General features: G+C 38.6%; 1 protein-coding gene across 2 annotated transcripts in view; it reads left to right on the top strand.

Moving 5' to 3' along the window:
* Positions 1 to 154: 154 nt before the first annotated feature.
* Positions 155 to 17120, top strand: part of rab6ba (RAB6B, member RAS oncogene family a) — a 56052-nt gene continuing 39086 nt past the window's right edge. Inside the window, exon 1 of one of the 2 annotated variants that reach the window (XM_008407691.3) lies at positions 155 to 413. In XM_008407691.3, the coding sequence (XP_008405913.1) occupies positions 344 to 413 (70 nt within the window). In that variant the 5' untranslated portion in view covers positions 155 to 343. The remainder of the gene's footprint in view (positions 414 to 17120) is intronic. The other variant, XM_008407693.3, reaches the window with a different exon arrangement.

Raw genomic sequence — 17120 nt, 5'->3', positions numbered from 1 at the left:
TTTGTTTCCTAGTATTTAGATAGTTTCCTCCTGTTACATCCATAAAAGTTCGTTTTATCTATATTAAATCGCCATCTCTCTCCTCTCTATTACACATGACGTCATTTTATTTTCATGGCTGTCAATCGTTTGAAAATGCGCATGCGCGTGGGCCCGCCTAAACACTCCCCCCTAGCGTCACGGAGCAGGCGGTGCAGCAACAGCGGCTCGTACTCATCACGAAGACTCGAAGCTGGAAAATCGCCGCCCCATTCCGTCGAGCATCTTCACCAACCGAGCACCGAAGTCCTGTCATTCTGTCCTCCGGCGTCCGTAGTCGGCCCCCCTCGTCCTCCTCCTCAAAATGTCCGTGGGTAATGACTTTGGGAACCCTCTAAGAAAATTCAAACTCGTCTTCCTCGGGGAGCAGAGCGGTAAGAAATGCTTTTATTCACGCCAGAAGAAGTTCGTGCTCGGTTGTTTGTCAAGTGAACTCGCTGCACCTGCTGTTCCGACGGCAAGTTGACGGACATTTAGCTAGCTGCCGTGGCCGCGGGGCGTCTCTGTGGGGGCTAAGGGATGGGAGCCAGAGTAGGAGACGGACTTCAGCGGTGAAATATGTGCTTTCCAGTTTGTTAGAGAGTGAGTGTGTGGGAATTAGGGTGTCACTTTAATGGAAACACGCAGCAGTCTGAAGAGCAGCGTTGCCTGCTTGGTTGAAGTTTATAAAGGACTGGAGATGCGGTGATATCCGCCTCGGGTATATCAGTTAAATAACAACCCGGAGCACCATCACCAGTCATGGTTTGTAGAGTGAAGGGAGGCTGAAAACGGCGTGGGGTGTGACGCTGCTGTGGATGATACAAGTTGTTTTTCTTTTTTTTTTTTACTGATTCCGATATTCCGGTGTGGAGACACACCCAGGTTGTCAGCGGCGGTGAGATAACTTGTATGGCTGCAACCTTTGTCCTTGGTATTGTTCCAGACTGACCAAGTTCGTATGTTTTTGACCGCTGACCCGCCTTCTGATGTACATGTTAGTGGATGAAGCGCATACCACTGAATGATGAGCAGCGTCACACCTTTTGCAACTCTCTCTCTCTCTGTCTCTCTCTCTCTGTCTCTCTCTCTCTCTGATTCATCCGTGTCTTTTCCTGAGCTCTGCACTCCATCCTGAGCTCTACATGCCCACACCCTCAGACAACCAACAGCGTCTCATTTTCTAAGGCAACTAAATAATTTTCCACAAGATTACACTTAAGCTGGGCAGGGACGCCAAATTCTAAATCTCCAGGTTTTAATTCAGCCTTTTAAACAGGGCACGTCTTTTTTTTTTTTTATTTTATTTTTTATATGGTGTATTTCTGAGGTCTTGAGCAGCTAAATGAACCCCATTAGTCATGGCTCAGTGCTCAAGTCTTTTCTATTGATCGTACATTACAGCGGGGTCATGCATTTTTATTAAATAATTGTTCAATCTGTGGATTGTATATTATCTGAAGAGTAATACATTTGCCAGGCAGATTAATTATTACAGAACAGTGAACATTTCTTAACCTCTCTGCATGGAATAGACAGGCTGCTGGTACCAGAGAGATTTAGGTAATTATTTGTTTAATTAATGCAAGGCTGGCTAAATTAGTTATAATCTGGACTAGCATTATCCAACCCTGGTCCTCGAGGGACATCTTAGATTAGTTCCTTCTCCACCAGAGCTGAATTATTGACTGAACTACCTCCTCAGTATGTGATAAAGTTCTGCAGAGGCTGAGTAATGAAGCAATTATTTGATTCAGATGTGTGGAACTGTGAGAATTTGACATTTTCAGGACCCTGGCTCTTGAGAACTGAAGTTGGACACCTATATCGTGGAGTGTCAGTATTTATAGAGATATAATTTATGTTTTTCCTATTGTAAATTGGTTACGTAAGAGACTGGATGTCAGTCAGTCTCATATGTTGCAGATACATGCTTATTTATCTGCAACACTTTTCTCCCTTTTAGTAAATTCAGTCAAAATACCACAAAACATTTTTTGAATTTGGAATCCATAGAAGTAAAGTACTAGTAAAACGTTCCCAGTTTTTTTCAGTTTAAAGAGTTTTCTTTTGGCGGATAAGACCAATTTTTATTGGAATCAATAATTCTACTACGTTTTATTTCTTCAAATATTGGAGGTGGTTGAACTTTTTACATCTTGTCTTGCTACAAGCACAGACTTCAATATGCGGTATTTCATTGGAATCATAGACCAACACGGAGTAGTGAAAAGATGATGTCAAAACTAATGGTTTTGAGTCAAAATGCTGTGTGTGGCAGAAATGCGTGGGGAAGCTGGTTAGGGTTGATGAGAATTATGATGGAGATAAATAGAGGACAACAGCCAGAGCTGCAGTGGATTGTTTTACATAAACACATATTCAGAATGTCAGACAGCCTATTTAAAGTCCATATCTCAAGGGAGAAGGAGTGATTTTAAAAATGCTCTCCATCCAACCAAATTGAGCTTCTGCTCTTTTGCTACAATGGCTAAAATGTTTCAGTTCGGTCTCCTGCTGTGCAGAGCTGTTGGAGACAAAACCCAGAATACTTGCAGTTTTAACTGCTACAAAGGTGGCGCTAGTCTTGATCCTGGTGCTAGTATCGATCCAAAAAGGCTGAATAAAAATGCATGCCATAATTCTTCAGTTTCTGTTTTGGTTTTATATTTTATAGTAAATGAGGGCGATATGGAGTTTTAACATGATATTTTGTGGTACTATTTTGATAATGATTATGCCTCCAGTTTAGTATGTTGTAGGATCTGTGATGCTATGGGCTGGTTTCTCTTCCAAAGGACATGGGAACTTTGTTGGAATGTATGGCATGTTGAACTACCAGAACATTTAAAATAAAAATCTGGTGGCCATTGAATGGCCAAAAAAGTGCAGAGAGAACCCAGCACTGTGGATGATCTAAGATGATTGTGCCAAAGATCCCTCCTACTGCATGCTCCAACCCTTGTTAAATTTTGAGGAAGATCAAATGGTTTCTTCTGGCAAAATGGCTCATACAAAGTGTTAACAGGAGCAATGCCAAGTAGAAGACAACTGGACTTCTTTTATAACTTGGCTGTTTCCTTCCCTTTCAGCTCCACTCAAAAAAACCTTGTTTCCAGTACAGTGTGAGCTTTTTCTCTTTGACTTGGATTGTCCTCACCGAACCAATCAGCAAACACAAGGAGAAGTTACAGATAATGACTTTGTAGTCTGCCAGTAGTTTTAGCAATGGCAGCAGAGGAAGGGAATGCTCTTGAATGTTCTTGAATTAACATTAACAGCCATCTTGGTCAGATCAGAACTTCACTCTTTGAAGTGGAGGATGGTCAGGGAATTTCCAGTAAGATTCATAATGTTGAACAGGCACATTACGTACATCAAGGACAAACGTTAGCGACTGGGTAAAATTTAAAACCTCAACATGGTCCACACCTCCAGGAAGAAATCGTTTCTCAATAGCGCAGAGTCCAGATCTCTCTGCTATTGAGCCAATAGCGTAGGACAATGGACTGGTTCTTACCAGGCTGCTAAATTTTGTTTCTTGAAGACAATTCACCTCTCCTCCAAAATACACCCTTAGTCCTGAACATTGTTTGGACATTAATGTCACTGATGAGGCTGTTACTGGTCCGTTTAGCTCAGTGTTTGGGTGGTTGTATCTATTCACATATGTCTATGATGTTCCATGTAAGTTGGAACTGCTATAGACCTCCTCTTGAGAAGAGTCGCGGCTGCAGAGTTGGTGTTAGAAAGATGAAATCTGAAGTAGGCCTGTCACAATAAACAATAAATCAATTACTCGCATGATAAACTAAAAGAAACTCAATAATTTTCATTTGCTGGATTTATCGTTTTTCTCTCTTTACCAAAAACTGAGTAAAAAAAGTCGTCAGTTTTTTGCTTTGGTCTCAGCTGTTACTTTTTTGAAAGATAATTTTGTTTACAGAGATTTCATCATTTATTTCATTTGTTGTTTCTGTTGTTTTTTTCTTTATTTATTTTGGATATTTCAGTTGTCTTCCAAATCCAATCTTTAAATGTTCATTAGACTTTAAAGTTAATTGATCTTTGAGAATGTGTTGTTGCCTCAACACAAAACAATGGTCTCAAAACGACAATATTATCGTTTATCGCAATAAATTCTGAGACAATTTATCGTCCAGAAAAATTTCTTTGACAAGCCTAATCTGAAGTCACCTCCTCTGTTTAGTGCTCCATTTTTTATGTTAAACATTGATGGTTTCTTTCACTCGTCTCAAATCTGTCTTTCTTGTCCAAAGTGTTAACATTGCTGTCCTTAAATAAGTGTCATTTGTCCCTCTTCTGTATAGTGTTAACCAAGCAACAAATTAAGGAATTTAGGTGCAAAATATAAGTGAGAGTTGTTGCTTTTATATTCAACCAACTTGGAAAGCTTTCAGGATGACTGGAATTATGAAATTGTATGTGTGTGAAATAATAAAATAACTTGGTTCCATTTGTTGCAAACTGTATCCATGGACGTCCACCACCTACATCTTCTTTTGACCCTAATAAAGTAATCATGTTAAATCAACTTTGCACAGATGATGCTGTAATGATGTGAAAGGTGTTATCATGAGAAATTTTTCCATCAGGAAGTTCTGCACAAACACTTCCTGGCTAAAGGAACACAGGAAAGGTGTGTGTGTGTGTGTGTGTGTGTGTGTGTGTGTTTGTTTTTTTTAATGCGTTACATCTTGAACTCAACTCACTGAAGCAACTGGCTTCAGGAGATGTGGCCGCAAGGTGCCGTTTCCTCACCAGTAAATTTATTATGAAAGGATGGCATAAATTGGTGTGTCAGCCTCTGAGAATGTGCAATGAAGTGTGTTCTATCTCACACCATATGTGTACTGTACTAAGAAAATAAAAAATAAAATTACAATAAAGTCATAGTATTACGACTTTATTCTCATAAATTATTTTTTGTCTTGTAGTATTAACTTTGTTCCCAAAGTATTATGACTTTATTCTTGTATTATTCTGACTTTTTTAAGACTTTATAGTTGGTGTTCAGGTATTAATCTTTCAATAACATAAAAGAGATATTTTAAAATTTCCTGTCAACTTTTAGCATCTTTTAACTCAAAAACATGACGGGGCGCTGGATGAATGACTGCTCTAGCGCCCAACCACCGGGCTTAGCAAGTTTTCTGGGGGAAACCTTGTACGAGTTTATTCTCATAATATTATGACTTAAGTCTCGCAATTTTATTGTATTTTTTCAGTATGGCTCTAATACTCCATTAGAGTATTGTAATTTTGGATCCATAAGAGAGAGTATTTTAAACTTATCTTTTAAGGAAATGTACTGAGAAGATTTTTTTTTATTTTAGCTAGTTCAACCTTTGGAGGTTTGCTTGGCTTCATAAGGTTGGCCTCATTCTACGTATATGGTCTAAAAATGGTTTGAGCGGTTGAACTCCAGAGGCTCATCCAGTGTGTGCACTGAAATCTCCCAGCCACCGGTGTTATCGGCGTGAGGAGACTGTTTGTCAACCCTCCAGACAGCGCCTCTCTGTGTCTCTCCGACATGTCTGCAGCTGGCGGGCGTGTATCCAGTCAGCTCTGCTCGTGTCATTTATTAAAACAGACACACGTCAGGACTGGAGCGTGGTTTTGGGAACGGATGTGTGAGCGGATTGAAGAAAAAGCCTCCTGTTTTTTCCCTGTGAAGGGTTCTGGTTCAGCGATGCTGAAGTCTCTGAACGGAGCATCTATAAAGGGAAAGCTAGCACGATGTCCTGCTTTTTTTTTTTTTCCCTCATAGAAGAATGAGCTAACGTCAGAAAGAGAGGGGCTCTGGAGTAAGTAGGTGGAAGCAGGCAGAGTGTTAAATGAGCTGTCTGGAAGTCCTAACTCCTGCCTACTTCTCTGGTTGTTTCCTACTTTCCCTCTACAAAAACTTTAGGCTAAAGATTTTCCTCAACACGGCTAAAGAGGCTTTAAACAAGCTAATCGGCTGTTTCTCCACCCTGAATGCAAGCGACTAAGTCATTGTTGACACACACCTCCGATTACTGATCGAGCTTTCTGGGTAGCTGATATTGGCCTTTTTTTTGTTGTTTTTATTTTGTTTCCGTCCACCCGCCCCCCAACAGAAACACCAGCCGGTTGTTTGGATGTAATCTCCCTGCCTTCAAGCTTCATCTCTCTTTAGATAAACAGATGGAAAATAAATGTGTGGTGCGATGGATATATTGCTGTTGTGAGCTTCTGCTGCCTGAATCAAAATGCCATCTTCCATCTTTGACTGCACAAAGATTGCCATCGCACAAACACAAAGTGCAGGTTTCAAAATAGTGCTGACTCACCAGATCTGTAAGCTTCATAGCAGGCTTTAGCTTCTTGCTGCTAATGCATCAATCACTTTGTCTGCAGGAAGCAGCATTTCTGAGCAAAATGAAACTGAGTTTTGGTTTTCCTGGCCAGGGAGCTGCAAACCCATTTCCCTTACTAAGACTCTAAAAACCACAATTGCAAATACAATCAGTGCATATCAGCAGCACTCATCTACATGCACAGAAAATGCAAAATAATAAGTACGTGTGTATATAAATGTACTAAAACGCTGACTAGCTGTAATGTTAGCTTGTTGTAGGCAGCGACTTGTTTAATTCAAAGCATATCTGAAAAGTGCTTCTGGGACTTGGTTTAGTACAGTTGTTAAAATAATCAATATAATCTGTTTTAACAAAAGGAATTTTATTTGGGTCAAAATCAATACAAATGGACTAATTTTTATTTCCTCAAGTTGTCGCACAGCTTTATAATCAGCACTGTAGAAACACAGATATCCTGCCTCTTCTCTCTGCAGAGGTTCTGAGCAGACATGGCTCACTATCACAACAATAGCTGCATTTCCATTGACCGTGTAATTGCGCAGTTTTACCTTTCAAATATAAATTTTCTTAATGGAAACATGCCAATTCTGAAAAAAAATTATATTTTTTGATAAAATGTTTTGGCACTTGAAATTATTTTATTTATTTTTTTTGTCAAAACTGCATTGGAAATACTTTTGGCATCACACGAGTCACTTGATCGACGACAGGAAGTAGTTGGAGGATGACAGCGCAGCATGTTCAACGATTTGCCCCCTTAACAAACTTATTCTTTGTGTGGTTTTAATTTTAGTTTTTATTTAATAGAAACACTGCAATTGCAAAATTGTGTTCCTTTGACATTTGTGGAATATTAACAAATTTTTGTGCACATTTGCATTGGAAACGTCTTGTGAGCTACTCCTGAAAGATTAAAACTTTGGTGTTTCATTTGTTTGAAGACTGAACGCTGTTGCTAAAACAAACTCTTGCATGTATTCTGCAAATTTACTTGGAGTTGTGCTGTAAATAGATTTGGTAGAATTTAAGAGTAAAGGACTTAAAATTATTTGTGTACCTTACGTTGAAGACAAAGTCCAGCCTTTATCTTTTAGTAACTTTTCTCAACCATCATTTAGTTGTCAAAAGATAACTGGGAGACTTTAACTTTACACCTAAGTGCAACTTCCCATCTTGTGTCTGTGTGTTTTTTATAGTATGGATTTCCAGTTTCCAGTGGAACATGTTTTCACACAGTGCAGCTAGAGATATCTTGTTTTATAGCTGTGACAGGCAGAGCTAGCCTAGTGCCACTGATTGAATGTTTGCCTCACTACTTTGAGAGTATTATTAAGGATGCACGTCTGAAAAGAAATGCCTCAGCATAAACTTTCAAATCCAGATTAAATGCAGTTGTTGATCTTCTGCCAGCTATATCAGATTTATCAAGTTATCACTTTAATCTGCCCTGTTTACTATGTGCCAGGCAGAGGAGGCTATATGTCATTTTTTTATCGCCTTTGAGGATCAGTGCACACAATGACGCATTTCATTTTCCCCAAAAGTTGGAACCGAGATCTGCAAATGACATTATAACTAGAGCGGCACAATATATTGCAAATGCATTGCATAATGGGATAAGTATTACACTTTCAATTTTCAAAGCAATATAAAGCAACCTGGAACAGTATCTTTTTCTTGCTGAATTAAATACTACACAAACATTTGTTGATGCATATAAAACGATTTAATAATGTGTTAAAGGGCAAACTGTACAAAATAAATTCCTAACCTTTTATTCAGGTCAGGACTGTATTGTGTACATTTGTTGATAAAATGATTATTTCATTGTTTCAAATGTCATTTGATATTTAAGAATAAACTTGGAACAACAGACAACTTGCCTCTTAAAGAGCTATAATTGTACACTACATGGCACACAATGCTGACTATAGCAGGAAAAAATAACAGTGAAATCAGCGCAACATACCCCATCCTGTAATACAGTAGATTCCTGTGAATTTTACACCCTTCATCCCAACATACAAGCTCTACAAATAAAACGGATATGCTCCATGAATGGTTCATGTTTTATGTAGACCCGTTTAAAACTGGTTTACAAGATTTAACATACACCACTAGATAAACAATGTGTACAGGTGTAATCATTTTTTCTGTGTTTAATTTTAAATCGGCAGTATTAAATAAAGTCAAACTTTTTTTTAAGCTTTACGCAATGTTATATTGTTATTCCCTCATCAAAAACATGCCTGTCTGAGAAATCCTTTAATTTCCCATTGCAATCATTCAGCTGTGCAAAACGCCTGGGTGGACGAAGCTCCTCCTCTCAGAGCAACCCTCCCCAACATCTCCCCTATTCAGCTCCTTCAGACTAGCCAGCAGCAATTGGTAAACACCTGGTGGAACTGCACATTGGCTCAGCTTATTATAGGAGTTACTTCTCAGAGCAACGCTGGTAAAAAATGTTGTTAAAGGGTTAATAGAGGAGAGATCTTGTGATGACTTCCTGAAGGCGGAGGTTCAGAAAGAGCAGGAGGTTTTAAAGAGATGGGCCCAATTTCAAGGTGTTAAGTTATGGAGTCAGTTTGACTCCATAACTTTTGATTGTGCTGTAAAATATCACTACACTTCTGGACATAATACTGTCCCTTTAAAAGTTACATTTGGCTTGAAAATCCTCACGGGAGAAAATGCACGAAGGTAAAAAAATGCAACATTGCTTTGAGCAACACTGTGCTGACTACTTCAGGTAGTGTTTGCAACTTTTATCTACACGTAATAATTGCATTTTGAAATTAGTATATTTCATTGACTGAATATTTGAAGACATGCTGCACATTCCCCAGCTGTTTGCACAAACTTTCTAACTCAAATCACCATGAAGTACGCTGTGGTCTCCCTTCGTTTTTAATAAGGCTTGAATGCTAACCTACAACACATTTAAAACCACATTTCAACCGAGCAGTGGTCGTTCTATATTTATGCGGTACAATCAGAGTGACTGAGTCTTCACAGTCGAGCTCCGCCCATAATGAACACAATGTGGCTGCAGCCGAAGCAGTGATGTGTAAAAACGTCTGTTTCAGTTCTGCCTTCCTGTTATCCGATCAGAAAAGATTTCATAGGCAGGAAATGACAGCACAGGTTTGTAACAAGCACACTGTAAAAAAAAAACAGTTGCTCACTCTTCCTGACTCAGTTAAGTTGTATCAACTTTGTCAAGTTCAAAACGTATAGTAAAAGCTATTGCTACAACTTCAATAAATTTGACCATGACTAGCAAATATATGAAACTAAAAATGATCAATTGAGAGAAATAAAAAAATAAATAAAATTGCCCTAACTTAAAATTTTTTACATTATAACATTAAGTTGACTTAGCATATTTTTCTTTTTTATAACTTGACTCATTTCTAAGTTAAGTTAACTTTTTAATGTTCATTTTCTTCATTATGTCTAAATGAAAAACAGTTATCGACATTATTGTATTCAGGTCAGGAACATTTTCAGATATCATACATTAAAATGTTATAAATTTCCACCAAAAAACTGTTGATACTTAAGTGTCGCAACACTTTAAAATCTCTAGCTCTGGTTTTCAGTTGTCTAAATTACGAGCTGTAGAAGAGGATGCGGTTCTTGCATAACACGACACGTTTCAAAAGTAGAGAGACGGCAAATCCTATTTAAGCACAATGCCAGTTGCTCAAACAGAACAGCTCGGTGAATAAAATCCCTGCTGTGGAAGACGACTGTCATTCACCCAGCATGACGGCTGACACTTCACTGAGTTCAGCAGGTCTCCGTCCGTGTTTACCCTTTCCCCAGATGAGCCCTCCAGCCTCAGCCCAACCTTTGCAACATTCACGTTGCTCTCCTCCTTTTGTGTTTAAATTAGAACTCTTTTTGAATGTTTGCTAAAATAGATGACTGTAAAATACATTTGTCTCACCGAAACGAGAAGTCATTGGGCTGAACATTCATCTTTTCTGCTTTGCATAAAGGGGAGTGTTTTATCTCACTTTGTGGGCAAAGAAATGAATCACCAGCTGATGACTTGCAGAGAAACAGGTGGTGGAGATGCTGTGGGAGCGGTCTGATGCTACATGTGCTCAAAAGTGATGTCCAAATTGATCAGAGATGGATATTTTTAGAAATATTTGTGTCTTTCTGCGCCCCCACCTCTGTTTAAAGCTCATCGTGTTTATTTTTGTTGTTTTTTTCCCCCACAACAAACAGGAAGTCCTTTGTCCTCTCAGATTTTTTAAAAATGTGTTTTTACATCTTCTGTGTTTTTGAATCATCCATAATCCCGTACAGTTCCTGTCCCGGACGTTACTTCAGCTCTGGGAGTTGAACCTCGTAGCAATTCGTCATTTCAAACGCAGCGGCTGCAGCGCTGCCTTTTGTGTTCTTGCAGATCTGCAGAAGGAAAGCTGAGGTTCACTGGGTGCAGTCTGCCTTGAGTCAGCATTTTGAACGGTTTTACCCTTAACCAGGTCTGCCGTGCATATTTCAAAGTTTAGATTATCCACTTTGATCTGCATCCCTGTCTGTCCATTGATCCTATTGTATGATGCACGGATCTGTCATTCTGATGCTCTTGAGGATTTATTTTCTGTCTTCTTTTTTTTTCTTTTTTTTCTGGTCCCTGTTTGACAGAGAAAGATGGTAGCAACTCATCGGCTTTGCTAACTGAAAACACAAATTAGATCAAACAAGAATATCTTTGATAAGATGATTTTTTAAATCGTAATAGTTATTATAAGCTGTGTACAAAAGGGAAAAAAAGGAGGAGGTCAGGCCATTCTGACCCAAACACTCATAGGCTCTATATTGATTCTGGCTCTGTAGTCGGGTCAAGTGGAAGGACCTGGAAGCCTCCGTTGGGACACCTTGACTTGCCTTGGTTCCAGTAACTACTAGGATTGAATGACATTAAGGTTGCTGCTGGTTTTCTCGCTGCCCCAGTATGAGAAAAGAGTGGAGTTGAATTTAAGTGTGAAAATCTTAACCCTGTTATTGCAAATGACGCATTGGTTATTATTTATTTGCACTTTGACTCTTTCTGACCTGAACTAGGAGATCCACTAAAGCAAGCCAAACAACGCTGACTTACAAATGAATTCTGTTTTTGATAATGTTAAAACGTTTCACAGTGAGCGCCTGCTGTGATGGCACCTCTCGTCCAAACATAAATGGTAAACGACCACTCATGGCAGGATTCACAGAAATACTTTCAGCGCTGATCTTGTATCGTTTTATATTATGGCTCTTAATCGTCTTAAACCTGTTAGAACAGGTCAAAGCTATTTAAAAACCTGAAAACAGCCACAAAAACAAATGAAATCAGTGCATTTCTGCTGAATCTTGCATTGATGCAACTCCTCCACTTCCTCTGTTACCTAAACTATTACAGTCGAGCCCAAGATGATTCATCTGCAGGCAGACTTTCTGTTGCTACTATTTCCATTCAGCCAAGACGTTTCTCTCTTAAGAAAATGAGGCTGACGCATCTTAAAAAGATAAAACGATACTTTGTATTAGTATGTACCCAGGGTGGTACATATAATTCTTACAACTCACTTGTTTAAGAAAAGGTTAAATAAAGGCAGCGCACCATCAATAATCTTCCTATGTGAAACACATCTTGAGAACAAAACATGTAAAATATCTCTAGTTAGAGATAGATCTGTAGGTGTAAACAATAAAAATAATGCAGCAGATGATTTATGAATTGATGCATTTAACTGGCTGTGTCTGACCGCTATTTACCACCCTGCCTTTCAAGCTGGATTAACTTTAGCTAAATAAATGATGGCACAGTGTATAATCCATGTGCTGCTGTTTCCAAGGTTGTAATTACCAAACTTAAAATCTGGTAGACTTTTTAATTTTTTTTATACAATTATTGCTAGACGCAATTCTTAATCTATTTAAAGCATATAGATTATATTTAATCTTTAAGATTAGAGATGATTTGAAGTATTAATTACATTGCCTTGCCCTACTTATGGGGCAAAACGATATCTGTAATCTTCTTTCTTCATCCCATAATTGCTGGTTTAAACACATTGTACAAAGCAATTATATTTTTATATCCACTTTATTTTTAACTGGGGACATAAGTGCATCTGAAACCAGTCAGTCAGTGGAAGTAATGGAACAGGAACCTGCAAGAGTAGAAATGGACTAAGTGGGCTATTCTCTGAGAAGATGCTGTTTTTATTTCTCCACCCATCCAGCTGGCCGCTGCCTCGTCAGAATGAAATGAATCGAAACATTAAAAGGCATGTTGGTGTCTCCGCGGTGAAACGGCAGACTTATGACTTCCATCTCTCCTCCCCAGGCAGGCACAAACGCCATGAATCACCTTTTTGTCACCGGGACTACTGGTATGTTGCTCTACTCCAGGTGTGTCTCTGAGCTGCTAAGTTTAGTGAAGTCACTTTGCTCGTTAGGCTGCGTAAAAGCTGAATTAGCTTTCTGACTTCCTCGTGCGTGCGTGCGTGCGTGCGTGCGTGCGTGCCCAGGGAACCCATCCCATGTCGAGTATGAAAGCACGCTCATCCATAATTCAGAGGTATTGGTAAATGGATGCATCCTGTTAAGGTTTCACATCGCATCTTTTCTATCGGTGGAATTTTAGGTGTTGCTGTTCTGATAGGTCAGTGTGGAAATACCTGATTGAATGAAAAAGAAAAGGATTCTTTTTGTTTGCTTTTTGGTGTTTGAGAAGTCTTAATGCTGATTTTTAGTTAGTGATGTCTCCAGGCAACAGGGGTGGGAAGTATTATGGCCTCAAAATTACATCAGTATTTAAAAAACCAAAATTATGTTAAATTTATATAGCAGAATAAATATTTGTCCTAGTTATGCTGGACATTTCTCTGTTTATGCTCTCAAACTAAATCAGGTCTTGATTTTAAATCAGCACTGCAAATATTAGAAAAATAATGTTTATATTAACAGTTTCTGTAGTTATCCTCCTCCTGTCTGATTGGATCACCAAGCGAGAGGTCTTAAAACTCAGAGAGCATACCCAGTAAATGTGCTTTCAAGCACAGAAGCATTTTATTATATCTTTTTAAATGTGTGTATAATTTGTTGAGATGGAATTAAACTTACTTGGATGCCATCTGCTCTTGGCACCCTTCTGTTAGGTTACCGTGTGCCAGCAGCTGCTAGTGGGCATAAACAAGTCCAGAGATGTGACATTTAATAAATCCAAATCCTTCACTGGTTTTTGCGCTCTCTTGTCACTGTGAATAACTGCTGAAACCACTTACTTTTCTCTGTCCTCTCCTTCATTGATAAATATTAGATACCTGCCTGCCTGCACTGTGCTAGCTCTCATGCTGTTGTCATGCCAAGAATGCCATGCTCCGGTATTTTTATCCATCTCCTTGTGAGTGGGAGCTCGGCCCAGGCAAAAAGCCCTGCCATTCTCTGATTGGCTGCCAAACACTCAAGGGGATTCCAGGATTTCACCTACCAAGTGACCAGCAGTGGATTTACCTGGCTTTTGGGAACACAGCTTGAGGGCTGAATGGATAATTCCATGTATTATTCAGCAAATATGGCGAGTATGAAGGATGTCATCCTCATAACCAACAATTTGTAAGCTGCTATGTTCTAATATTACCTTCAGTACATATAGATATGGGCGTTTAGTTAATAAAAATCAGGTGGTATATTGATTTTAATTGAGCCCAACGCTCCCAATGTTAAAAACAGGGAAAATTACAATCCTTATTGTTTTACTGCTTTAGCTTTTTTTTTTTATCAAGTTTATTTGTGTAGCAAATTTCAGTGATGAGGCAGTTCAAAGTGCTTCACATCATAAAAACATTATACACTCATCAGTTATGAAACAAGCAATAAACATTACATTCCATCGTCAAGCAGATTGACCTGACATGTTGATTAATTAGTTAATTACAGTAACTGCTAATCAAAAACAGCTCTAAACAGGTGAATACCACCTGAAAATCAGTGTTTCAGAAATTTTTCATTTTTCAGAAGTTTGTTCCTCTTAAAGAGTTTAGATCATCAAGTACATCACCAAAAGCTACCCCAACCACCTGGTCCTATGTTTAAAAAAGAAAAAAAGAAACCTAATGATAGGTTGTATCACCCTTGACAGATTATCTGTGTTATATTTCACTGTAACATAGTAACATTTCTAACAAATATATAAGAGCATATTTTTTATAGTAGTTACATACTGCTGCTTTAAGTGTAACAAAAAAATGAATCAAAAGCAGAAGAAATCAGTGAGGTGCAATAAGTTTCCCACAGCGCTGCAGTTGATTGAATGTCCCTCATCTTTAAATATGAAAGACTCTGAATGCTGTCTGCAGTCTCACTGACAGGGTTCGTCCGGCTGCAACATTGTTAAAGTTGAAATTTGCTGTTCACTCTCCAAAAGTGTCTAAAATGAAACCAAATTGAATGCAGCCAACCCCCGCTGAGCAGACTGGCCCTCCATCTACTGAACCGATGAGTCACACTGTGCACCTCTGCACATAATTAAATGGATCCAACGCGCTGTGCAGCACAATCTGTGTTTATTCCTCCTTAATTGCATTATTCCTAAATTATTTTCGTAATGAAAAGAAGCCAAAGTCCTGCTTAGACAGTGGAATTCATTTGCTGTTTGTGTTTATTGAAGCTCTGGTCAGCTTTTTCAAGCACGTTTTTATCTTGATACCAAAAACAAAGGGTTAGCAGTGCTGCAGTCTAAATACGTAATTTGTAGTATTGACTTAATAGGCCTCAAAGTGTTAACACTTTGAGGTGTTAACACATAATTAAAGTGAACTCCATTAAATACACCTATTATCCCCTGTGATAATATCTAAAAGGGATTTCTTCTTATCTCAACCACATTTATTTTTTTCTTCCTTGTACTGTAGCTGTTGAGATGAGAGCCCTAAACTATCTAATTTTGTGCTTTCATTGTTCACAAATAGCAGTGCAATAACCTAAAGCAAGCTGAACTGTGCAGGGACTGTAATGTGCCGTAAAATCGCATTTTGAGCTCTTAGAAGACGTCTTGATGAGGTGTCTGCTGACTGCTCGGCGGTCTCTTGGTTTAAAAAAAGCAGGTTGTCCCACAGCGGGGCCCCAGTTTTCTCTGGTAATTGGCCCTCATGTTGCCAGCTCAGTCTGAAAAGTCTTTGAAGGATCGCACCAAGACGAGACTTTATTAGAACTAAAGATGTAACTGGAAACACTCTGCTCAGGAATCTGCTGTATCTGGTTTGCCAATTATTAGGATGTCTGCATAGTTATCAATTTTACTCTGTGTTTTTGTTCTAAATGAACAGGGTGAGCAGATGTGGTTCTTATGTTTATTCCTGTGCTGTTAAGGGACATGCACATCAAAGGTACTAAAAAAATGGAAGTTTTGATTAGGAATGAGCAGATGAGTTTTGTGGCTGATTTTATTTATTTTTTCTTTCAAATTAATTTTTTGTTTGTAAAACTTTGACCTACCAATACTGATTTTAGCTTATTTCTCTTAAAGGGGCGGTATTATGTAATATATATATATATATATATATATATATATATATTTTTTTTTTAGATGTACATCATGGTATGTTATTCCCTCATAAAAACAAACCTGGAGTGTCGTTTTGTTTCTTTCTTGCATGTTTGAGAAATCCTTTAATCTCCATGGCAACCATTCAGCTGTGCAAAATGCCTGGGAGGACCTAGCCCCACCTTCCAGGATGAAACTCCTCTCTGAGCTGCAGGTTTCAAGCTTCTGAGCTTCTGCCTCACCTAGCAGCTCTCCCCTTGCAACTCCTCCACTCAGCTCCTTCAGACTAGCCAGCAGCAATTTGCAAACATCTAGTGGGACTGTGTATTTGCTGAGTTCATTATAGGAGCTACTTCTCAGTGAAATGCTGGAAAAAATTTTATTAAACGGTTAATAGAGGAGCCATGTTGTGATGTCTTCTTGAAGGTGGAGTTTCAGAAATCTGTCCATGTGTGTAAAGTCTAGTTGACAATTACTTTAACTCTGACATTTCCAAAAGCTTGCAAACTTTTAAAAATCTTGTCCACAACTGGGGTTGAAGCTCAAAACAAAAACACTAAAACAACTTAAATTTGAGTCCTAGTTTTTGATTTGCAGCATCCATGCTAATAAATGTTGTCGTGACTTGGTAAAACTTTCATTTATCAGGAAAAAAAAAATTCAATGTCATAGTCTTCTGAACATTGGATGACTTTCAGGATTGATAATCTTGATTTTTCTCTAATAATTTCTTCAGTCACCTGATGTCATTTTAGCAGATTTAACAAACATGGGGCAATGTAAGAAACAATAAATATACTGACTGAAAATGAAAACATTTTTCAGTGACCTATGTTTTTATGTTCATTTAACCTTCCACCTTTACAAGATGCTGCATAACCACTATGCAAGTTTTTAGATCCTTAAGCATAAATAAAGAAACTGAACTTTAGGCCTCACATTGGAGGAGATTCCAGCAACTTAACTTGCACAATATCTTGCATGACAACATCATCTGCAGCTAGGCTTAAATAGACGACGATGTCATCAGGTTCATACTCAGAGCTGCACAACAGCATTAAACATTTAAATGCCTTATGTAAACCAATGATTTGTCCTCTCTAACCCTGCTGAAGCTCTGCAGCTGAAGGAAAACTTCCTCTGTATTTGTCATTTGCACAGAAAGCCAGTTATGTTTGCAGCTCTAA

The sequence above is a fragment of the Poecilia reticulata genome, chromosome 4, assembly GCF_904066995.2.
Source record: "Poecilia reticulata chromosome 4, P_reticulata-male-v2, whole genome shotgun sequence".
In the NCBI taxonomy this organism is placed as follows: domain Eukaryota; kingdom Metazoa; phylum Chordata; class Actinopteri; order Cyprinodontiformes; family Poeciliidae; genus Poecilia; species Poecilia reticulata.
The sequence above is the reverse complement of the archived record's forward strand: the minus strand, read 5'-3'. Positions and strand labels throughout refer to the sequence as shown.